The 23,528-nt window shown below is 43.2% G+C and overlaps 1 protein-coding gene across 1 annotated transcript; it reads left to right on the top strand.

The window, feature by feature from the left end:
• Nucleotides 1-9,630: 9,630 nt before the first annotated feature.
• On the top strand, nt 9,631-21,989 carry LOC144890617 (uncharacterized). Its single transcript, XM_078771205.1, has 4 exons — nt 9,631-9,905; nt 11,469-11,924; nt 14,421-14,471; nt 21,784-21,989. The coding sequence occupies exons 1-4, from the start codon at nt 9,842-9,844 to the stop codon at nt 21,942-21,944; spliced, it is 732 nt and encodes a 243-aa protein (XP_078627331.1). The 5' UTR covers nt 9,631-9,841; the 3' UTR covers nt 21,945-21,989.
• Nucleotides 21,990-23,528: the final 1,539 nt, after the last annotated feature.

Genomic DNA, 23,528 nt, shown 5'->3' with positions numbered 1-23,528 from the left:
TATATAAAAACTGAAACGCAAAAGAAACTTACCACCTTTGAAACCTTTAAATATCAACAATAACACTGCGTGTAGTAAATGTGTGAACTTATTTGTGGACAATGGTGTCCTCACTGTCAGACAAAACGGTCACGGATGGTCACTTGAACCTTCAATGGTCACTTCATAGCACAGCTGTTGAACAGCCGTTTTGACTGTCAGTGATTAGCCAAGGGGTACGGGATGATTTTAATGAGCTGCACGTGATGTCTTGATATTGGCTTTAAAAAGGCCAGTGCAAAATGGGCATTTTGACCGAAACATTTGACCATTTTGACCAACTTCAAAAAGACCGAAAACGCAAAAGAAACTTACCACTTGTTTGAAATGTAATAAAATTGTAACAGTTCAAAATAAAACAAACCAACAATTGCTAATTGAAACATTGGCATTTTATTGATGACATGTCAAGTTTTTGACCAAGATACACCATCTCATCAGTTTGTTCTACAGTACAGAACAGCACAGGGTGCAATGTCAGTCCCCTTTCAATAGCGTGTGTGGCCACCATTGTTTTTGACACAGGCAGTGCATCGTCGGCGTATACTGCCTACCAGTCTTTGGATGGATTGCTGCTGGATTCTGTCCCACTCAGTCCTCAATGTCTGAAGCAGCTCCGCCCGTGTCCTGGCCCTGCCAACTACGCGTCTCCCAAGCTCATCCCACAGGTGCTCCATGGGATTCAGGTCAGGGGAGAGTGCAGGCCACTGCATGGTGTTGATGTTCTCGCCTTGGAGAAATGCAGTGGTAAAGCGAGCAGCATGGGGACGAGCGTTGTCATGCTCAAAGTTTCTCAGTTCTGGGTGGTCTCAGGTCTCAGTTCTGGGTATTTAAAGGTTTCAAAGGTGGTAAGTTTCTTTTGCGTTTTCGGTCCTTTTGAAGTTGGTCAAAATGGTCAAATTTTTCGGTCAAAATGCCCATTTTGCACTGGCCTTTTTAAAGCCAATATCAAGACATCACGTGCAGCTCATTAAAATCATCCCGTACCCCTTGGCTAATCACTGACAGTCAAAACGGCTGTTCAACAGCTGTGCTATGAAGTGACCATTGAAGGTTCAAGTGACCATCCGTGACCGTTTTGTCTGACAGTGAGGACACTATTGTCCACAAATAAGTTCACACATTTACTACACGCAGTGTTATTGTTGATATTTAAAGGTTTCAAAGGTGGTAAGTTTCTTTTGTGTTTTCGGTCTTTTTGAAGTTGGTCAAAATGGTCAAATTTTTCAGTCAAAATGCCCATTTTGCACTGGCCTTTTTAAAGCCAATATCAAGACATCACGTGCAGCTCATTAAAATCATCCCGTACCCCTTGGCTAATCATTGACAGTCAAAACGGCTGTTCAACAGCTGTGCTATGAAGTGACCATTGAAGGTTCAAGTGACCATCCGTGACCGTTTTGTCTGACAGCGAGGACACTATTGTCCACAAATAAGTTCACACATTTACTACACGCAGTGTTATTGTTGATATTTAAAGGTTTCAAAGGTGGTAAGTTTCTTTTGCGTTTCAGTATATATATGTATATATAGTTGTGGTTTTGCAATAAAGAAACGCCCTCTAGTTAATTCATGACAACATGAAGCCTACAGTAGTCAGTTATTTCTTATTAAATGTAAAGATTATCTCCCTTCCCATTGTGTAGTAATTAAAGCAAATATGCGTTGCGTTCCGTCGGATTTCAAACCTTCGTGTAGTTGAATGAAGACGTTGGTTCATGTGCAGGGAGGCGTGGCTAAAATAACAGCCCACGTGACCAACAAGCATCACTGCCTCATTTACACATCAGTTATTGCTTCAAGCTTCAACAAACACTTCACTGGTTACAACAGTACTTGATTACTCTTGTCGTGTAGCCACATACTGAGACTACAAATTAGCAGCAATGTTATAATATCGGTACATGATCATCAACTTCTTACAAACTGCATGAACATCGATATAATCATCTATATAACAGAGCATTCTATAATTATCTCCATTTGTCATTGGTTACTCTAAGTTGATAAAAAAGAAAAGTAGGAAAGACAACTGAAGCTGCAAGGAGTCCCTGAAATTATATAGGAGCTTCTTATACTCATGCAGAAATGAAATATAGGAGCTTCTAATACTTTTAGCTCGGCCTAGCTCGAAACAATAGACTGGAGGCAGTGATGTCGGGATTGTTATTTGATGGCAATACGGTTTGCTACTCTCGAAACCAACATCATCCCTATCTTGTTTCGGACCTTTTTTAGACTGTAGTTTGTCATCCTTACATTGCCTTTTTAATTTGGCTTTTTTTTTCTTTTCTTTTTTGTATACTGAATCGAGGCTCATGGAAGAGCTGACATTTACTTCACAAACAAATCAACCAGACAAACAAAATATATAAAAAGAGGGAGCGGAAGACAAGATGGGGAGAGAAGGGGAAGCACACAAACACTTGAGAGCACACACCATTTGAGAGCAGGGAGATGTGTGGGAGGGAGAGGGCTTGGGGGGAGGAGGCGTGGGAAGGGTGGGGGGGGGTGGGGGTGGGAGAAGTATAAAACACAAGGACACCAAGGACTTCCAGGACAGAAGTTGGTATTTCAAAAAAGTGGATTTGGGGTGAAATTAGCGGGGGTAGAAAAGATCAAGGTTTTGGATGGGGGAAGATAAGAGATGGTGGTTAACAGCTGTTTTAAAGAACTGGAGGGTGGAGTGGGATTGAAGAGAGTGAGGGAGTTTGTTCCAGAGGCGGGAGAAAAGAGGAGTGAAGGTGAGCAGAGAGTCTTGATTTTGGCAGTTTAACCATAAGAGGGTTGCAGGCAGATCTTGTGCGACCTGTAGGAATATTTGTGGGACAGAGCCCAGAGAGAGCTGGGGGGGCAAGGCCAATTAATTTTTTTATTCACTTGTTTCTGTAATTTCTTACAATGTGGAATAACACAATGGTGTATGGTACTCAGAGGATACCCAATCTTGGAGCAAAAGTGTCAAGATATCTTAGTCAGCAAAGTCAAACACTGCACATGTGTTCAAATATTGTCTTACGTAACCCTGACTGTATCTTGCAGCTCTGTCTTATTGCTCGTTTCTCAAAGAGTAATGTCTTCATCCTGCCTCAAGCCACACAATGACCTGCACTTAGAAACGGCCAAAATAGCGACTGTGGATTTACAGTCGAGAGAACAACATCAAAGTGATCATGCTGCAGCCTGATGTACATAGCCATCTACGTGACATTTTCATGCAAATTTTCGTCAACATGCATAGGGGAGTACCTTACCCAATCCATACTCTCGCTGTTGTACACATACACTGGGGTATTCAGCAAATGTGCGAGAGTAAGAATTTAGTTTTCTGTACCCCAAGTACCTGCACTGTCCATATGAGAAGCTCTTATGGAGGCTTCAACACTGGACACACCAGTGGAAAGTATGTCTCAATATCAGACATGTGTGTGTCAATTGCAGAACGCACAGCTCCGTGTTGTTGTTGCGAGCCAGTGATGATATGTGCAAATTTGCGAAATAAACAGTTACTGTCGCCTTTGATTTTTTGAAATCTGTGATGGTCTGGACATGTAAGAATCACATCTGGACCACCACAACTCATACCATTGGACCTGATGAAAACGAGATCGAGCATATTGCATGCTGAGCGCTGCCATTCGTCAGTGATGTAATAGTACCTATGATCAGGCCATTCCTGTATATTGGTTGTCTGGGGGTTACTGTTATTAACAGGTTTCTTTTTCTTGTCTGACTTTACAGCCAAATCACTTGGTCATTGGCATGTCCAAATATCATCTTCCCAACTCAAAAGGTGCCTGAGATAATGCCCAGAAGAGAAAGGAAATGTAGAAGTACTTAATTAATCGCTAATAATTAAATAACTAATCAATTAATTGATTAATCAAAAAACTTAAAAATACAGTTGTTGACAAAGTACTTGCTCACTATTGTGCCGAAATTTCAGCTTCCTAGCTCAAAGGATGACTTAGATATCGCCCAGACAAACAAACAACCAAGAAAAAAAGCAAGAAAGCAAGAAAACAAACAACCAGAGTGAAAACTGAGTACTCCCTTTCAGCATGCGTCATTGCCAAGCCCCCTTCGGTGCCCGGCACTGACGTTATGCAGCACCTGGAGATGGCATAGGAAAGGAGCGGTGTACAACAAACAAACAACCAGAGTGAAAACTGAGTCCTCCCTTTCAGCGTGTGTCATTGCCGAGCCCCCTTCGGTGCCTGGAAATAACGTTATGCAGTGCCTGGAGATGGCATAGGAAAGGAGCGGTGTTCAACAAACAACCAGAGTGAAAACTGAGTACTCCCTTTCTGCGTGCGTCATTGCCGAGCCACCTTTGGTCCCAGCAATGACGTTACGCAGTGCCTGCAGATGGCATAGGAAAGGAGCGGTGTACAAGAAGTACTTAAGTAATCGATAATAATTAAGTAACTAATCAATTAATTGATTAATTAAAAAACAAAAAATAATGTTTTTGACAAAGTACTTGCTCAATATTGTGCCCAAATTTCAGTTTCCGAGCTCAAAGGATGGCTGAAATATCACCCGGACAAACAAACAAACAAACAAGAAAACAAACAAACAACCGGAGTGAAAACTGAGTACTCCCTTTCAGCGCGCGTAATTGCCGTGCCCCCTTCGGGGCCGGCAGTGACGTTATGCAGCGCCTGGAGATGGTATATAGGCCTCAAGCTGAGGCCTGAAATAGTGCCAAAAAATGAGTTTCGTTCCGAACTCGTGGGACTACGATTTCTATGCATTGTTTTATTGTATACAACATGCCTGACCTTGTGTTAAAAGTATAACTCTGAAATCCTGCCAGTTTCCGTGAACGACCACGTCAAACTAGGTCATGTAGAGTCAAAAAGGAGGATTTTTAGCTACGGTGCCGACTTTGCGGCGTGGTATCTCCGTCAGTACATATAATTCAGCCTAGGAATTTATGCTAGGCACAGACCTCCCATGGTTCTGTGGCCCTGTCAGTTTTGAAGGCTCTTACTTATGGACACATCATACAGTGGAAATGTAAAAAATGTACTTTTGTCGTACGTACCTACTGTAAAATTCAATGAATTTCTCTGAAATTAACCTAAAATATTTTCGAAACCATCAGAGATATCCTCTCGAATATGGGTAAGCTTGGCATATGGAAGGGATACTGCTTATTGACGACGTTTCGTGGTTGTCTGGAAAACAACGGATGAAGGGGGCGACTCTAAAAATGTCTCCAGATGCATATGGGGACAGCATGATGACCAGGGATAGCATAGTGAATGTAGAGTAGGGAAGCTTGGTATTATGGTCGGCGGTATGAATCCGATGAACACATGATAATCCATTGATACAATAAGTATCAATCCATAGATAACAAGCATTCTGAGTATTGCGCTGCAATACATGTCCCCTACCAAAGTTAAAAGTGCCATAACTTTGTCAAAAATGATCGAATATGCAAATTTATGCACAGTTGATGCTGGTTTTCAAACTTGATCTGAGGTATGCTGAGACACATGTGTGTCATGCCTCGCCTCGTTGATAAGCCCGCAAGGTCGCTCTGTGGAGCGGCCTGTACGTATTGCACTGCATGAATTATATAATTACCAACTCACGGTCCGAGGTACAAGCGATTCAAGAGATATCCATTAAAAAAAAATATTTTCGTTTAATTAACGATATCTGCCAAACCACATGGCCTATCACAAATTCCAAAAGGGCATTTTAGTAGACTGACATGCTGAACAGATCTGTGATGTTTCCCCTCGATTTGATCAAAAATGAGGGAGGAGCTCGGTTTTAAAGGTTCATGCTTTAAAACGTCATAACTCTGAAACCATGTGACGCATGACGTCATGCTCGTTGACTTTTTTGTTCGTCATGGGTATGCAATTCTGCCTGCAAAGGTTGGCCTCGATCTGTTCAGCCGTTGGGTTTTTGTGTTTTCACGAAAAACAATATGGCGACCGAACCACGTGACCTGTGACGTCATAATTACCATTAAAATATTATACAGACCGAGTCCCCCCTACGGTGAAAATTTGATCTCAATCGGTCCTATCATTGCAGAGAAAATCTTTTTTAAAGGAAATTAAAACTTAAAATGGCATTGAGTTAAGGATCATCAGAATTATCAGAATTCCCAAAGTTCAAAGTACCATAACTTTGTTAAAAATGATCGAAACGTCGTGAAGTTCGAACTTGATCTGTATCTTATCATGAGGAAACCATGTGCCAAGTTTGAAATCATTAGCATTAAGAGTTTAGAAAAAAAATCCGGAAAACTGTTCTTTGCATGACGGACTGACGGCCTGACAGACTGACAGACTGACGGACTGACGGACGGAGGGACGGCGTGCAAACCTATAGTCCCCTCCGGTGTACACCGGTAGGGGACAAATAATAAGGCACGCACCTGAAGTAAATCGCATGATAGTTTATTCACCGTCGTGTCAATACGCAAAGATACAGGCTTCGATGTATGCGAAAATTCTGAACGTACACGGGCTCAAGTAGCATTATTTACGTCAAAACATAACAAAGTGAATGGAAATTGCCATAAACTTAGAACATAAACTTAGAACTTAAATATTACATGACAAATTTGGTCAGTGCGCTTTCCCGTCTCATTCAATCCATAGGCAAAACATTCCACCCCCATTCCACCCCAACAGTTATTAGTCCCCTACCGGTGTACAGCGGAGGGGACTATAGGTTTGCACGCCGTCCGTCCGTCCGTCAGTCCGTCAGTCCGTCAGTCCGTCACGCAAAGAACAGTTTTCCGGACTTTTTTTTTCTAAACGCTGAATGCTAATGATTTCAATCTTGGCACATGGTTTCCTTATGATAAGTTACAGATCACGTTCGAACTTCACGACGTTTCGATCATTTTTGACAAAGTTATGGCACTTTGAACTTTGGGGATTCTGATAATTCTGATGCTCCTTAACTCAGTGCCATTTTAAGTTTTAATTTCCTTTAAAAAAGATTTTCTCCGCAATAATAGGACCGATTGAGATCAATTTTTCACCATATGAGAGAATCGGTCTGTAGAATATTTTAATGGTAATTATGACGTCACAGGTCACGTGGTTCGGTCGCCATATTGTTTTTCGTGAAAACACAAAAACCCCTTTTTCTCTGCAACAGCTGAACAGATCGAGGCCAAACTTTGCAGGCAGAATCGCATACCCATGGCGAACAAAAAAGTCACCGAGCATGACGTCATGCGTCACATGGTTTCAGAGTTATGACGTTTTAAAGCATGAAACTTTAAAACCGAGCTCCTCCCTAATTTTTGATCCAATCGAGGGGAAACTTTACACATCTGTTCAGCATGTCAGTCTACTAAAATGTCATTTTGGAATTTGCGATAGGTGACATGGTTTGGCAGGTGTCATTAATTAAAGGAAAATGTTTTTAAAAAAAAGGATATCTCTTGAATCGCTAGTACCTCAGACCATGAGTTGGTAATTATATAATTCACACAGAGCCTGGCGTTGGCTTAGCGGTTAGGGTGCCGGCTTGGGATTCTAGGATCCTGGGTTCGAATCCCGGTCGATCGCTGAATTAACGCCAGGGGGGTTGACTCAGCCTTCCATCCTAACGAGGTCGGCAAATTGAGTACCAGCTTGCTGGGATGAATGATCACGGTGTGTACCCCGATTTAGAATAGGTACACCATATCCCTGTGCATTGTAAGAGTGTGGCCAAGGGTTGGCGTCAGGAAGGGCATCCGGCCATAAAAACATTGCCTCAAACAGGGAATCATGATTGTCATGGGGCTCGCAAGGCCAACCCCCGCTCTAGCGGGGAAAATGGCCTTAAAACGATCATTCATTCATTCATTCACACAGTGCAATACGTGCAGGCTGCTCCACGGAGCGACCTTGCGGGCTTATCAACGAGGCGAGGCATGACACACATGTGTCTCAGCATACCTCAGATCAAGTTTGAAAACCAGCATCAACCGTGCATAAATTTGCATATTCGATCATTTTTGACAAAGTTATGGCACTTTGAACTTTGGTAGGTGACATGTATTGCAGCGCAATACTCAGAATGCTTGTTCATCAAGATATTCATCCTTGTCGATGTCCACACCTCCATCCCCTTGTAAGCGCTGTTGTGTGATAGTCTCAGTGGAGTTCATGCAATTCTTACAACAACATAAATCGGTGCAAGACAAACCCGACTTACGAGAGGAGCATAGCATACCTTCGCAACGAGTTTTCAGACATTTGTAGCTTATTATTTCGAGAATACTCTCTGGAGCTGAGGGCTTCGTCATCTATTTGATGGAGAGTTCATCGTTTAATAATGTTCATCCGTGACCATCAGGGGACGGGGGATTGATCATTTGTTGCAGTGAGCGCCGAAAAACCGCAGCTTGGTACGAGGCCCGCCTAGTGTGCTGAATTAAAGCATCCTTCGTTGGAGGCATGCTTTGTTCACATGGGGAGGGCGAGGCAAGACATCTCCGTGACAAGCTCCCCTCCCTTTTAAGACATAAATTCTCTGTAAAAGAGCTTCCACTTCTGACTGCTCCCCTTCCCCCTCTCCCCACCCTTCCCCCCTCCTTACCCCCTCACTTTCAACTCCCACTCCCCTTTCCCCCCCCCCTCCCTTGCCCCCCTCTCCTCCCCTTACCCCTCCCCTCCCGTCCCCCTTCCCCCCTCCCCCCTCCCCCTCCCCTTCCTTCCCCTCCCCTCCCCTTTAAGATATAAATTATCCGTAAAAGAGCCTCCACTTCTGACTGCTCCCCTCCCCTTCCCCCCCCCCCTCCCTTCCCCTTTAAGATATAAATTCTCTGTAAAAGAGCTGCCACTTCTGACTGCTCCCCTTCCCCCTCTCCCCACCCTTCCCCTCTCCTTCCCCCCTCCCCTTCAACTCCTCCTCCCCTTCCCCCCCCTCTTCTTTCCCTTTCCCCTCCCCTTACCCCCCTCCTCTCTCCTTTCCCCCCCCTCCCCTTCCTCCCCCTACCCTCCCCTTTAAGATATAAATTATCCGTAAAAGAGCCTCCACTTCTGACTCCTCCCCTCCCCTTCCCCTCCCCCTCCCCTCCACTTCATCCCCCTCCCCTCCCCTTTGAGATATAAATTATCCGTAAAAAGAGCTTCCACTTCTGACTGCTCCCTCCCCTCCCCTCCCCAGTCCTCCCCCTCCCCTCCCCTCCCCCGTCCTTTCCTCCCCCCTCCCCTCCCCTCCCCTCCTCCTCCCCGTTCCCCTCCCCTCCCCCACCTGGCAACGCCGGGTACTTCTGCTAGTTTATTATAAATATGGAGTGCACATGACATGCCCACATAGGAAGTCTACCGACATCCTGATACAAATTGGTTTTTCAAATACAGTGTGCACAAAATTACGTGGACAGATGATGGGTGGGTTGGACAGAGCTAATTTTCATCTCTATAGCCAAGACCTGGACCTTGTCAGAGGGGTGGGAGACAAAAACTGTATATGTCAAGGCAAGCCACGTCACACGCCATCTTACTATTTACAAAACCATCAAACTTCCTCAAACCATCCAATCTTCACTGTTTGTCATCGTCCATCTGTTTCCCTGTGATAAATATCATTTTCCTCTTCCTCTATCGTGGTGACTCAGCTCACTGTCCACACACAGACTAACATCCAAGAACACCTGTGTCGACCACATCATTCAATCTCTCATTCAATCATTCATTGAACCATTCATTAGTCCTTCATTCTATCTTCATTCCAACAAAACTCTTCGATACTTCCCTGTGCAGTATTTCACTTTCCCAGAGTGAGAGTTTCATTCCGAGTGACAGTTGTGGATGAAACAGTCATGAATTCCTTCGCTGGAGACATCTACCTGCTTCTCGTGCTCGTTTTTACTTTCCGACCTACAGGTAAGAACCATCGTATTAAGGGCCCATTACCTTCAACTCAGATATTACTACACGAGGTAATTCATAATTCCATATCCTAAGGTGTTATTGCAACAGATATTGAGGAAATTAAAGAAACATTTTTGACTTTTTTCCATGAAAGTTTCATTAAATTATTTCATTTTTAACCCAACAACCATCCTTATTTAATTATTTTTTCTTCTATGTGAGACCAGACTCATAACTTATAGTCTTGTACAATGAAAAATAAACAAATTGGGATGACCAGAAATTGTTTGGTAAATTTTTTATTTGCTCAAAGTAGAATGAAAAGTACAACAAAGAACTTGTCTTGGTCATGAATGCCATGGTGGACAGGTAGAACAATTGATGGAACCAGCACCACCTGCATTGAACTATATGCCACCACCTTGGGAAGCAAGGAGAGCTGATGTTTATCCTTTGTCAGCACAAAAGAGAGATGGAGCTTCAACAAAGGAAAAATGACTTTTAGTTATCGTTATTTTCATGTACATTGAATGGACTGTGATAACCAAGTTTGAACCTCTCCACAAGCCTCCGTAATGTCCTTACATTTAAAATATGAGAGATCCTGCATTAATTAGTCTATAGTGAACTGATTCATTCGTCTGGTCATTCAAAGGAGCTCCGACTCATCACAACCCCCCCCCCCCCCCCCACTTTCTTCACCCTGCCTCAATCTCTGCCCCCACCTCTGTCCCCACCACGTTCATCACCCTCCCCTCACACTCCCTGCCCCCACCACGTTCATCACCCTCCCACACCCCCTGCCCCCACCACGTTCATCTCCCTCCCCCACCCCCTGTCCCCTTCACCGTTCATCACCCTCCCACACCCCCTGTCCCCACCACGTTCATCACCCTCCCACACCCCCTGTCCCCACCACGTTCATCACCCTCCCACACCCTCTGTCCCCACCACGTTCATCACCCTCCCCTCACACTCCCTGCCCCCACCACGTTCATCACCCTCCCACACCCCCTGCCCCCACCACGTTCATCACCCTCCCACACCCCCTGTCCCCACCACGTTCATCACACTCCCACACCCCCTGTCCCCACCACGTTCATCACACTCCCACACCCCCTGTCCCCACCACGTTCATCACCCTCCCACACCCCCTGTCCCCACCACGTTCATCACCCTCCCTCACCCCCTGTCCCCACCACGTTCATCACCCTCCCACACCCCCTGTCCCCACCACGTTCATCACCCTCCCCTCACACTCCCTGCCCCACCACCCTCATCACCCCTTACCCCTTCCCCTGCTACCTCCCCGCTCCCTGCCTCCAATTGGTTGGTAAATAATTTTATTTACCCCCTTTTCAGGAACACACGATTGTCTTTCTGAACAATTTCACAATACATTTAAAACACAAAATATCCTCGACTTGAACATTAACAGCACAAAAAGTATAATTTATCATCAAGGTTGTGTTAATGACATCACATTTATTAAATTGCGCATAGAAATAATGAATTTAATGAAGAATAAATATATAATAATATTTTAACTTCATTCCCGACCCACACCAACCCCAGAGACCCTGGATCATGACCGATGTGGTTGCATGGCGAGGTCGCCACCACCATCATCTGCCAATCTCTCTGTGTCCCAACCAATAACCACAACCACTGCCAATGTGAACGGACGGGCCGAGTTCCACTGTGACGTCTCCATGAAGAGCATTTACACATATAAACACATCGTGTACATTACAGATAATCCCATCGTGTACTGGTACAAACACTGTCCCAACAGCTTCACAGGAAAAACAGTTTTCTCTGGAAAATCTGCATCAGAGGAATACATTAACCGTGCGAATCAAACTGTTCATGAAATACAAGAACATTCGACCCTGAGAAGAAGAAGATTCACTCTGGAGATTTCCCAGCTCAACGTGCACGACTCTGGAGATTATTTCTGTGTTATCATGATCAGAGCACGTTATGGACCATATGGAGATTGTGGTGGAGGAACCAGGCTGGAGGTGGTTGGTAAGTTATGTGGGGTTAACCTGGGATGTGGATTCGTTCAGTAAAAACAACGATGAAGGTAACAAACAGTACCTGGTTTGATTAAACAGGTGATTTCAGTTCTAACTTGATAACTGTGAACAAGATGTGATGAAATCGATTTAAATTTGAAGAAGACGAGTGATGTGATGGATGAGTGAATGAATTTGTGGGAATGAGTGAACAGGTAGACAGAGGAGTGGACAAATAGATAGAGGGAGAAGTGCATGAGGGAGGAAGTTGGTGAAAATGTATGGGGGATGAGATGAAATTGGTAAAGGAGGAAGTGTGGAGTGTGAAGTCTGTAAAGGGATGGAGGTGATTGGGCGAACGACACGAGGGAAGTAGCTGAAATGGTAGAAAAGGTAGTGAGAGAAGTGTGTGGATGAGGGGATTGAGGGAAGTTTGTGAAGGTGTAAAGATGGTAGTGTGATGAGGAGGATAAGGAGGATAAGGAAGGTAAGGAGGATAAGGAGGATAAGGAGGAGGATAAGGAGGATAAGGACGATGAGGAGGATAAGGAGGATAAGGAAGATAGGGAGGATAAGGAGGATAAGGAGGATAAGGAAGATAGGGAGGATAAGGAAGATAGGGAGGATAAGGAAGACAATAGAAGATAAGGAAGATAAGGAAGATAAGGAGGATGAGGAGGATAAGGAGGATAAGGAGGATAAGGAGAAGGATAAGGAGGAGGACAAGGAGGAGGATAAGGAAGATAAAGAGGATGAGGAGGATAAGGAGGATAAGGAAGATCAGGAGGATAAGGAGGATAAGGAAGATAAGGAAGATAAGGAAGACAAGGAGGATGAGGAGGATAAGGAGGATAAGGAGAAGGATAAGGAGGAGGACAAGGAGGAGGATAAGGAAGATAAAGAGGATGAGGAGGATAAGGAGGATAAGGAAGATCAGGAGGATAAGGAGGATAAGGAAGATAAGGAAGATAAGGAAGACAAGGAGGATGAGGAGGATAAGGAGGATAAGGAGGAGGATAAGGAGGTGGATAAGGAGGAGGATAAGGAGGAGGATAAGGAGGAGGATAAGGAGGAGGATAAGGAGGTGGATAAGGAGGAGGATAAGGAGGAGGATAAGGAGGAGGATAAGGAGGATAAGGAAGATGAGGAGGATGAGGAGGATAAGGAAGATAAGGAGGATAAGGAAGATAAGGAAGATAAGGAAGACAAGGAGGATGAGGAGGATAAGGAGGATAAGGAGGATAAGGAGGATAAGGAAGACAAGGAAGATAAGGAGGATGAGGAGGATAAGGAGGATAAGGAGGAGGATAGGGAGGTGGATAAGGAGGAGGATAAGGAGGAGGATAAGGAGGAGGATAAGGAGGATAAGGAAGATGAGGAGGATGAGGAGGATAAGGAGGATAACTAGGATAAGGAAGATAAAGAGGACAAGGAAGATAAGGAGGATAAGGAATATAAGGAGGACAAGGAGGATAAGGAGGATAAGGAAGATAAGGAGGATAAGGAGGATAAGGAGGATAAGGAGGATAAGGAAGACAAGGAATATAAGGAGGACAAGGAGGATAAGGAGGATAAGGAAGATAAGGAAGATAAGGAGGATAAGGAGGATAAGGAGGATAAGGAAGATAAGGAGGATGAGGAGGATAAGGAGGAGGATAAGGAGGATAAGGAAGATAAGGAGGATGAGGAGGATAAGGAGGCTTTAAGAAGGATAAGGAGGAGGATAAGGATAAGGAGGAGGATAAGGAAGATAAGGAGGATAAGTGACAGGGTAAACTGAACGAAATGACGGACGAGGTTATATACATGCAGGAGGTGACATCTTGCCCACATTACTCGAACATTCACAATTGTCACCTCCGCACCGAAGGTGGATGCAGGTTATGTTTTCACCCTGTCTGTCTGTCTGTGAGCAAGATATCTCAAAAAGTTGTGGACGGATTCAGAGGAAATTTCGCAGATATATTGTGTATGTGGTAAAGACGAAATGATTAGATTTTGGTGAGGTTCCGGATCCGGCTACGATAATTTATAAAAATGATTCTTCACCATTGAGAGATGCGGCTAAAACCGACATGTAGCACAATATCTCAAAAAGTTGAGGATGTATTTGGATGAAACTTGGTGGAGAGGTTGTGTGTGTGACAAGACCGAATCGATTCGATTGTGGTGAAGATCTGAATATGGATTCGGATACGAGAATTATTTAATTTCTGAAGTGATTCTTCACCATTGGGAGATCGGGCAAAAAGTGATAAATAACATGATATTTAAAAAAGTTAAGGACGAGTTATGAATAAACTTGGTGGATGAGTTGGTCAGGTGACAATAACAAGCCGATTAGATTTTGGTTCAGGTCCGAATCCAGATTCGGCCTATCAGTGGGATACAAGATGTAAACTGTTCCACCTGGTGGAGGTATGCGCTCGACCGAGTGCCCTTTTCGTTGTTACTGTGGTTATCCGAACCTCCATTGTATTTATTGGTTGGAAAATGTTTCCTACAGATGTTTCCTCCATGCCAACTCCTACAAGCAGCAAACCAAGTTCATCTGAGAGTAAGCAACCGCTGCATTCATTTGTATCTCAGCCCATGCAACCGCTTACTTGTTGTGTGCAACCGTTTACTTGTTGTGTGCAACCGTTTGCTTGTTGTGTGCAACTGCCTACTTGTTGTGTGCAACCGCTTGCTTGTTGTGTGCAACCGTTTGCTTGTTGTGTGCAACCGCTTACTTGTTGTGTGCAACCGCTTACTTGTTGTGTGCAACCGCTTGCTTGTTGTGTGCAACCGCTTGCTTGTTGTGTGCAACCGCTTGCTTGTTGTGTGCAACCGCTTGCTTGTTGTGTGCAACCGCTTGCTTGTTGTGTGCAACCGCTTACTTGTTGTGTGCAACCGCTTACTTGTTGTGTGCAACCGCTTACTTGTTGTGTGCAACCGCTTACTTGTTGTGTGCAACCGCTTACTTGTTGTGTGCAACCGCTTACTTGTTGTGTGCAACCGTTTGCTTGTTGTGTGCAACCGTTTGCTTGTTGTGTGCAACCACTTACTTGTTGTGTGCAACCGCTTACTTGTTGTGTGCAACCGCTTACTTGTTGTGTGCAACCGCTTACTTGTTGTGTGCAACCGCTTACTTGTTGTGTGCAACCGCTTGCTTGTTGTGTGCAACCGCTTGCTTGTTGTGTGCAACCGCTTGCTTGTTGTGTGCAACCGCTTGCTTGTTGTGTGCAACCGCTTACTTGTTGTGTGCAACCGCTTACTTGTTGTGTGCAACCGCTTACTTGTTGTGTGCAACCGCTTACTTGTTGTGTGCAACCGCTTACTTGTTGTGTGCAACCGCTTACTTGTTGTGTGCAACCGCTTGCTTGTTCTATGCAACCACTTGCTTGTATGCAACCGCTTGCTTGTTCTATGCAACCGCTTATTTGTTGTATGCAACCGCTTGCTTGTTCTATGCAACCACTTGCTTGTATGCAACCGCTTGCTTGTTTTATGCAACCGCTTGCTTGTTGTATGCAACCGCTTGCTTGCTTTATGCAACCGCTTATTTGTTGTATGCAACCACTTGCTTGTATGCAACCGCTTGCTTGTTTTATGCAACCACTTGCTTGTATGCAACCACTTGCTTGTTTTATGCAATCGCTTATTTGTTGTATGCAACCACTTGCTTGTATGCAACCACTTATTTTGTATGCAACCACTTGCTTGTCTGCAACTGCTTGCTTGTTGAATGCAACAACCTGCTTGTATGCAACCGCTTGCTTGTTTTATGCAACCGCTTATTTGTTATATGCAACCGCTTGCTTGTATGCAACCGCTTGCTTGTTGTATGCAACCACTTGCTTATATGCAACCGCTTGCTTGTTTTATGCAACCAGTTTCTTGTTGTATGCAACCGCTTGCTTGTATTCAACTGCTTGCTTGTTGTATGCAACCGCTTGCTTGTATGCATCCGCTTACTTGTTTGTATGCAACTGCTTGCTTGTATGCAACTGCTTGCTTGTATGCAACTGCTTGCTTGTTGTATGCAACCGCTTATTTGTTGTATGCAACCACTTGCTTGTATGCAACCGCTTGCTTGTTGTATGCAACCGCTTATTTGTTGTATGCAACCACTTGCTTGTATGCAACCGCTTACTTGTTGTATGCAACCACATGCTTGTATGCAACCGCTTGCTTGTTTTATGCAACCACTTATTTGTTGTATGCAACCGCTTGTTTGGATGCAACCACTTGCTTGTTGTATGCAACCACTTGCTTGTATGCAACCGCTTGCTTGTTTTATGCAACCACTTATTTGTTGTGTGCAACCGCTTGCTTGTATTCAACTGCTTGCTTGTTGTATGCATCCACTTACTTGTTTGTGTGCAACTGCTTGCTTGTATGCAACTGCTTGTTTGTATGCAACTGCTTACTTGTATGCAACTGCTTGCTTGTATGCAACTGCTTGTTTGTATGCAACTGCTTGCTTGCATGCAACTGCTTGCTTGTATGCAACTGCTTGCATGTATGCAACTGCTGGTTTGTATTCAACTGCTTGCTTGTATGCAACTGCTTGCTTGTATGCAACTGCTTGCTTGTATGCAACTGCTTGTTTGTATGCAACTGCTTGCTTGTATGCAACTGCTTGTTTGCATGCAACTGCTTGCTTGTATGCAACTGCTTGCTTGTATGCAACTACTTGCTTGTATGCAACTGCTTGCTTGTATGCATCCGCTTACTTGTTTGTATGCAACTGCTTGCTTGTATGCAACTGCTTGCTTGTATGCAACTGCTTGCTTGTATGCAACTGCTTGTTTGTATTCAACTGCTTGCTTGTATGCAACTGCTTGTTTGTATTCAACTGCTTGCTTGTATGCAACTGCTTGCTTGTATGCAACTGCTTGCTTGTATGCATCCACGTAAATGTTTGTATGCATCCGCTCCTTGCTTGTATGCAACTGCTTGTTTGTGTTCAACTGCTTAATTGTATGCAACTGCTTGTTTGTATTCAACTGCTTGCTTGTATTCAACTGCTTGCTTCTACTCCCTAACCTAACCCTAACCCTAACAACTCCACAGACAGACTTAACAACCTGCCACCAGATTTTGGAGGAGGGAGATTACTTTGAATGTTCAATCTTGAGGTTGGACAGATGTTGTTTTCCCGCTCTCCTGAAAAATTATCCCGATGCAATTAATCACTGTAAAAAGGATGAGTACAGCTGGATCATACCTCCATTTTGGGTGTGACAAGTGACGTATGTACCTGATCATTGCATTGGTGCATTGCTCAAAAAACATTATTGGTGGGGAAATAAAGGTTCGTTTTTGTGTACAGAAGAGAGAAAAGCTGATGCAAAAGCAAGGTTAAAATGACAGCGTGTTCGCGGGGCAACAATTGGCACAACAGGACAGGAAAAGAGAGAGAAAATGGAGGAAACACTGAAACACCTCAACTCCTTTGTTACATGAAGACTGTCAAAGGCCTTGTAAACGGTGTTAGCTCTCATTTTCCAAGGAAAGACGTGGATCGATGGAGGATGACCAGTTTGCTGCTCGCTTTTTAGGCCATCTTTACTATGTAGTTGGCCCATAGGTCATCGCTGATGGTGAGGCACAAATCTTCAAGAGACTAAACATCTTCTAATGCCGGCCCATGGAAATAGGCAGTTCGGTTAGTTTCGCAATCCTTACAGAGCAACAGGGTGAGACAGCAACATTTCCAGGATAGAAGGACATTTCACTCAATTTCAATGTCAGATCAGAAGAGAGTGAGGCAGCTGTAGTCCACTCGCATTGGGAGAGGGTATTATAGAGAGTATTATACGGCACGATAGGAAGTCATCTGAAAAAGGGAAGATAGGGTTTTCCAGTGCATTGGAGAGGTCATTTGAACGAGGAACAAGACAAGGCCCAACACACTATATTGAGAAACTCCAGCCTTTTATAGGCAGGGTGGGAGTGGGGGTGGAGGGAGTAAATATTTGTAACGCTTAAGTCATCACAATCAAATTTAGCATGCATAATGGGGTTGAAAAGATAGTAAACTAGATGGTATTCATAGAATACTTACCCTGTGCAGTCAACTTGGTGTGAGCCAACTCTTCTATTTTTGAACGTTTCTTTTTTTTTTGATTCAATATGGCTGCCAGACCACGTGAGCGATGACATCATCAATTTATATTCTCTAAATAATTGTTGCATAGATCATGCTCAATAAATTTCAAACTGATCAGACTCAGCATTGTCCCTGTCGAATTATGACGTCATAATTATGGCACCAATTACATCATCGTTAACAACACCTATTCCCCATATGGAGTTATTTACAATGAGCCACGTTTCAATTTTTTAAAATGCTGACACATCACACACTTTACTTTACTGAAATGCAGACACAAATGTTATATTTTTGTCAAAAATCGTCTGAATTTCACCAAATCTGTTTTGGTCATGTGTTAATATACCTCAGCGATTGACAAATCTGAAATCAGAATTTTATTTCCGGTCAAAATGACCCTGTGAGGTCGCTCCATACTTTGCCTGCGTGTCATGTGCAGTGTGATAATTAATTCCATGCCCACTCTAGAAGACTCTTCTTCTTCACAAAATAGCAACTTCCAGCTTCCAGACCATACATCCAATCATCTTGAAATTTCGCAAACTTGTTAAACTTCATTACCTCCACTATAATATAAAGTTTCACGTCAATCAATGAAGTGGTTCAATAGTTATAATTTTTTAAATATTTTCGTTTAATTATTTATATCTGCCAAACACCGTCACCTATCGCAAATTCCAAAAGAACATTTTAGTGGAATGATATGCTGAACACATCTGTGAAGTTTCCCCTCGATAGGATAAAAAATGAGGGAGGAACTAGGTTTTAAAAGTTTATGCTTATAAACGTCATAACTCCAAAACCATGTGATGCATGATGTCATGCTCTCGGGCCTTTTTGTTCGTCATGGGTATGCGATCCTGCCTGCAAAGTTTGGCCTCCATCTGTTCAGTCGATTTGGAGAAAATTGGATTGTAGTGGTTTTTAAGGCTCTTCACTCAAAACAATATGGCGGCCGAACCGCGTGACCTACGACGTCATTATAATTTTATTTCCGCATCAATTTATACCGAGAAGATGCTCAAGAAATTTCATCCTGATCGGATAAAGTTGTTTATTTGTCGAATTATGACGTCATAACGGCGGCACCTATGACATCACCATTCACATATTTTATTCCGCCTGGAGAGTTCTTTCCAATGAGACCTGTCTCAATTATTTCTGTGCAGCAGTTTTTGAGATATAGAGGTGCAAATATTTTTGGTTTTTCCAAGATGGCGCCAGTACCACGTGACCTGTGACGTCATAATATTCACTACAATATTCTACAGGAGGAGGCCCTCCCATCGTGAAAATTTCATGTCAATCGGACCAACGGTTGACGTGAAAATGAATTTTTAAAATGCAGGCATGCACGTACGTACCCGAATGCTTAACCCTGCTTTCGCTTTGCGAGCGCACGGTAAATAGAGAGGTAATTTTATGCAGGGGTGGAATTTTGGGGAGGGGGTAGATAAATATCTATGTCAGGGATATTTATCTCTAACACGTAGATAAATATCCCTGTGGCACGCAGTGCTACCAAACCTGGCTTGCATCATAGGGGATTTATGGTAAAAAAAAGGGTTCTCTGTAACTCAAAACAGGAGTCGAAACACCCATCCAGTTTGGACTGGTTCAAGTTATACCAAAGACTTTAAAAATGGTACTTGCTGCTTCCTTGCTTGAAAAAGACAGAGCACGGACAATCCCCATCGGTTGGCATCCATGGAGAGGAGGAAATTCCTCTTGAGGAAATTTCCCACAGAGAATAGGCGCCATTGTTATGACGTCACTGGTACCCAGAGTGTCTCGGGAAGTGACGGTAGTGACGGCACATCCCCCAAGCTCAGTGGCTGTGTTAAGTGTTTGTCTCGTCAGCGTGTGTGTGTGTTTGTGTGTGTGTGTGTGTGTGTATGTGTGTGTGAGTGTGTGTGAGTGTGTGTGTGTATATGTGTGTCTGTGTGTGTGTGTGTCTCTGTGTGTGTGTGTGTGTCTCTGTGTGTGTGTGTGTGTTTATGTGTGTGTGTGTAAAATAAATAATTGAGTGAACACCACAAAACTTGGAAGGGATAGTGTGGGCCCCGAGGGGGGTTATTGATGGGGGAAAAAATGAAGTTCTTTGGTTGTAATATAATTTGAGATTTAAGGGTGGGTTGGAATAGGGGGTAGTGTAATCAAATTAACCATTTTATTGATCGTGACCAAACATTTCAAGGATGGGATGGTAGGCCTCATTGGGAGTATAACAGGGCAGTGGAGTGGGGGTCTTATTGAGTGGAGCATTGATCATGATCAGAATTTGGTGACTCTTCTTCAGTAGAACATCACAATCGATGTGCACAGGTCCTCCATATTGCTGAAGTGCCTGATCTGCAGGCCTTCACTGGAGCTAGCAAGTGTTTGCATCATGGTCTATCTGCTCTATCGACATAGCGTCCACACCTCAGATCTTGAACTGTCTGCTAGTTGTCCTTCAGCAAGTTAAGTCATCTCACGAGCATCTAACTCATCCTGCTCTCCTCTGAAAGTTTTCATGGTGAAAATGTCTGTATCGAGATGCCTTTGAAGAGCTTAGCAGCATTTTAATTGTATTATACATTGTTTAAGACATTGTTTCAAAACCATTATCAATATGTAAGCTCAATTACAAGCACTAGTGAGGTACCCGTGCTACGCACGGGTGGGAGGCCAGAGGCAAACAGACAATGCAGAAACGGCAAATGCTAAAGCATGAAACCAATAAATTCCACATTCCTGTAGCACCTTCAGTCGCACGTCAGACATGGACAGCAAGTTCGTGAACGACTTCCATGAAAAACATACCCGTTCGCAAACAAACAGGTACGTTTGTTCCATACACAGTCAATGGCGAATCTGCATATGGTGATCCACGAATTTCACGTTTAGAAAGTAGAAACCATCACGGCATTCCGTCATTATTCACTTGAACTCTATATCTCTTTTTTTCATTCCAAACAGCATAACTCCAATCACAAATTAAATAGCATTAATATAAAAAATTAACATTTAACAACATTCGTGACATGAACAAATATTTAAATCCTGATGTGAAGTTCCGTACGGTTGGGTGAACACAATTACGAATTCAAAATCGTAATTGTATTCACTCAATTCCAATCATTAATTGATACTTTAACAAAACGATTAACACGATTAACGTTTAACAATTTAACATTATGATTGAATGACGGTTGTATTTGGATATTAGCAAACCCGCGCATTGCCGTCATCTGTCCACTTCCACATTCGCGGCAGGTTCATAATTCTCATCAAAATCTAAACAGTATTTGTAGAATTTCAACAAAAGCCACATCACTGTTCATATCGGTAAATATTATTCCATCGTGTTTGGAAAAACTGGAAAATTGGAAAAATTGGAAAACTAATATAGCCTATTTTATTCCAGGGGGTTCCAGGATTACCCACCCAAAATATCGTTGCGATTGGTTCAGCTGTTTTTGCGGTATCTGGGAACGGACAGACAGACGGACATTTGGTGAATTATAGTAAGATTAATCCAAGCCTTGAATAATTTATTGCCTGAAATGAAACAAATATTTTGACAATAATCCATCAAATGTTCCCTCCGAAGGACAAAGTGCATTTGATCTGCAGTGAGAGAGCTATTGGTTGGGATCCATTTTGATAGAAAGCCTGGACTGGCAGATCAATATCAATATTAACAACAACATGTGATTGATAAGAAAATGAGTAATTAATGAAAATACTTAATTTGCTTTGTTTCTTCTCGGTATTTGTTCTTAAGGTCTCCGCAAGTGCTTTTTGCATCTCTTTATCTCATTCATAATAATGCTGCTGGGTTGTGGAGCTCTCCTGGGATTCATCATCTGGATGCTGGTAAAGCTGCGGAGAAATGGAAGAACACAGAAAGCTGAGAGTGAAACTGGAAGATTCAGCATGGAATAAAATGGTGAAAAGATAAACTACAATGAAATAAAATGGTGAAAAGATCATTTGTTTTACAACATCAATTACTGATCATTCACCATGCATTCACAACACCCTTCACTCTCCACGGTTTCACCCACACACCAACTCCACTGCGACTACGCTAAACTGCCAAACGAAGCAGCCAGAACAAGTGGAATCCACCCCGGGACAAAGTGTATTTAATAAAAGAAAATGGCACAGGGGAAGGATACCAGAATGAAGAAATCAGAATGAAACATTCTCACCAAGCATTCTGAGCATTGCGCTGCAATACATGTCCCCGACCAAAGTTCAAAGTGCCATAACTTTGTCAAAAATGATCGAATATGCAAATTTATGCATGGTTGATGCTGGTTTTAAAACTTGATCTGAGGTATGCTGAGACACATGAGATAGATATCCATTCAAGAGATATCCATTTAAAAAAAATTTTTCGTTGAATTAACGACATCTGCCAAACCACGTGACCTATCGCAAATTCCAAAAGGACATTTTAGTAGACTGACATGCTGAACAGATCTGTGAAGTTTCCCCTCGATTGAATCAAAAATGAGGGAGGAGTTTGGTTTTAAAGGTTCATGCTTAAAAAGATCATAACTCTGAAACCATGTGATGCATGACATCATGCTCGCTGACTTTTTTGTTCGTCATGGGTATGCGATTCCGCCTGCAAAGTTTGGCCTCAATCTGTTCAGCCGTTGCAGAGAAAAAGGAGTTTTCGTGTTTTCACGGAAAACAATATGGCGGCCGAACCACATGACCTGTGACGTCATAATTACCATTAAAATATTCCACAGACCGAGTCCCCCTACGGTGAAAATTTGATCTCAATCGGTCCTATTATTGCAGAGAAAATCTTTTTTAAAGGAAATTAAAACTTCAAATGGCACTGAGTTAAGGCGCATCAGAAATATCAGAATTCCCAAAGTTCAAAGTGCCATAACTTTGTCAAAAATGATCGAAACGTCGTGAAGTTCGAACTTGATCTGTAACCTATCATGAGGAAACCCTGTGCCAAGTTTGAAATCATTAGCATTAAGCGTTTAGAAAAAAAAAGTCTGGAAAACTGTTCTTTGCGTGACGGACTGACATACTGACGGACTGACGGACGGACAGACGGAGGTACGGCGTGCAAACCTATAGTCCCCTCTGGTGTACACCGGTAGGGGACTAATAACAACTAGAACGGCACTTGGTAAAATGCATACCTCCGCCAGGCTCAATGGTTTACGCTTTGTGTCGACCCCACTGATAGGTCGGATCTAGATTCGAACCCGAACCAAAATCTAATCGCAATTGTTCTCGTCACCTCACCAACTCATTCACCAAGTTTCGTCCGAATCCATGCATAACTTTTTTAATATCGTGCTATATATCGGTTTTAGCCCCATCACAGTAACAAATTACTTTTAAAAATTCTTGGATCCAGATTCGGATTCGAATATTTACCAAAATTGAAGCAATTATTCCTTGTCACAAACCCACCACCACCACCACCAAGTCCACCAAGTACAATGTCCACCAAGTTTCGTCCGAATCCATCTACAACTTTTTGAGATA

The sequence above is a fragment of the Myxine glutinosa genome, chromosome 1, assembly GCF_964187855.1.
Source record: "Myxine glutinosa chromosome 1, kmMyxGlut1.1, whole genome shotgun sequence".
Taxonomy (NCBI): domain Eukaryota; kingdom Metazoa; phylum Chordata; class Myxini; order Myxiniformes; family Myxinidae; genus Myxine; species Myxine glutinosa.
Note: the sequence above shows the minus strand (reverse complement) of the source record. Positions and strands in the feature narration are given on the sequence as shown.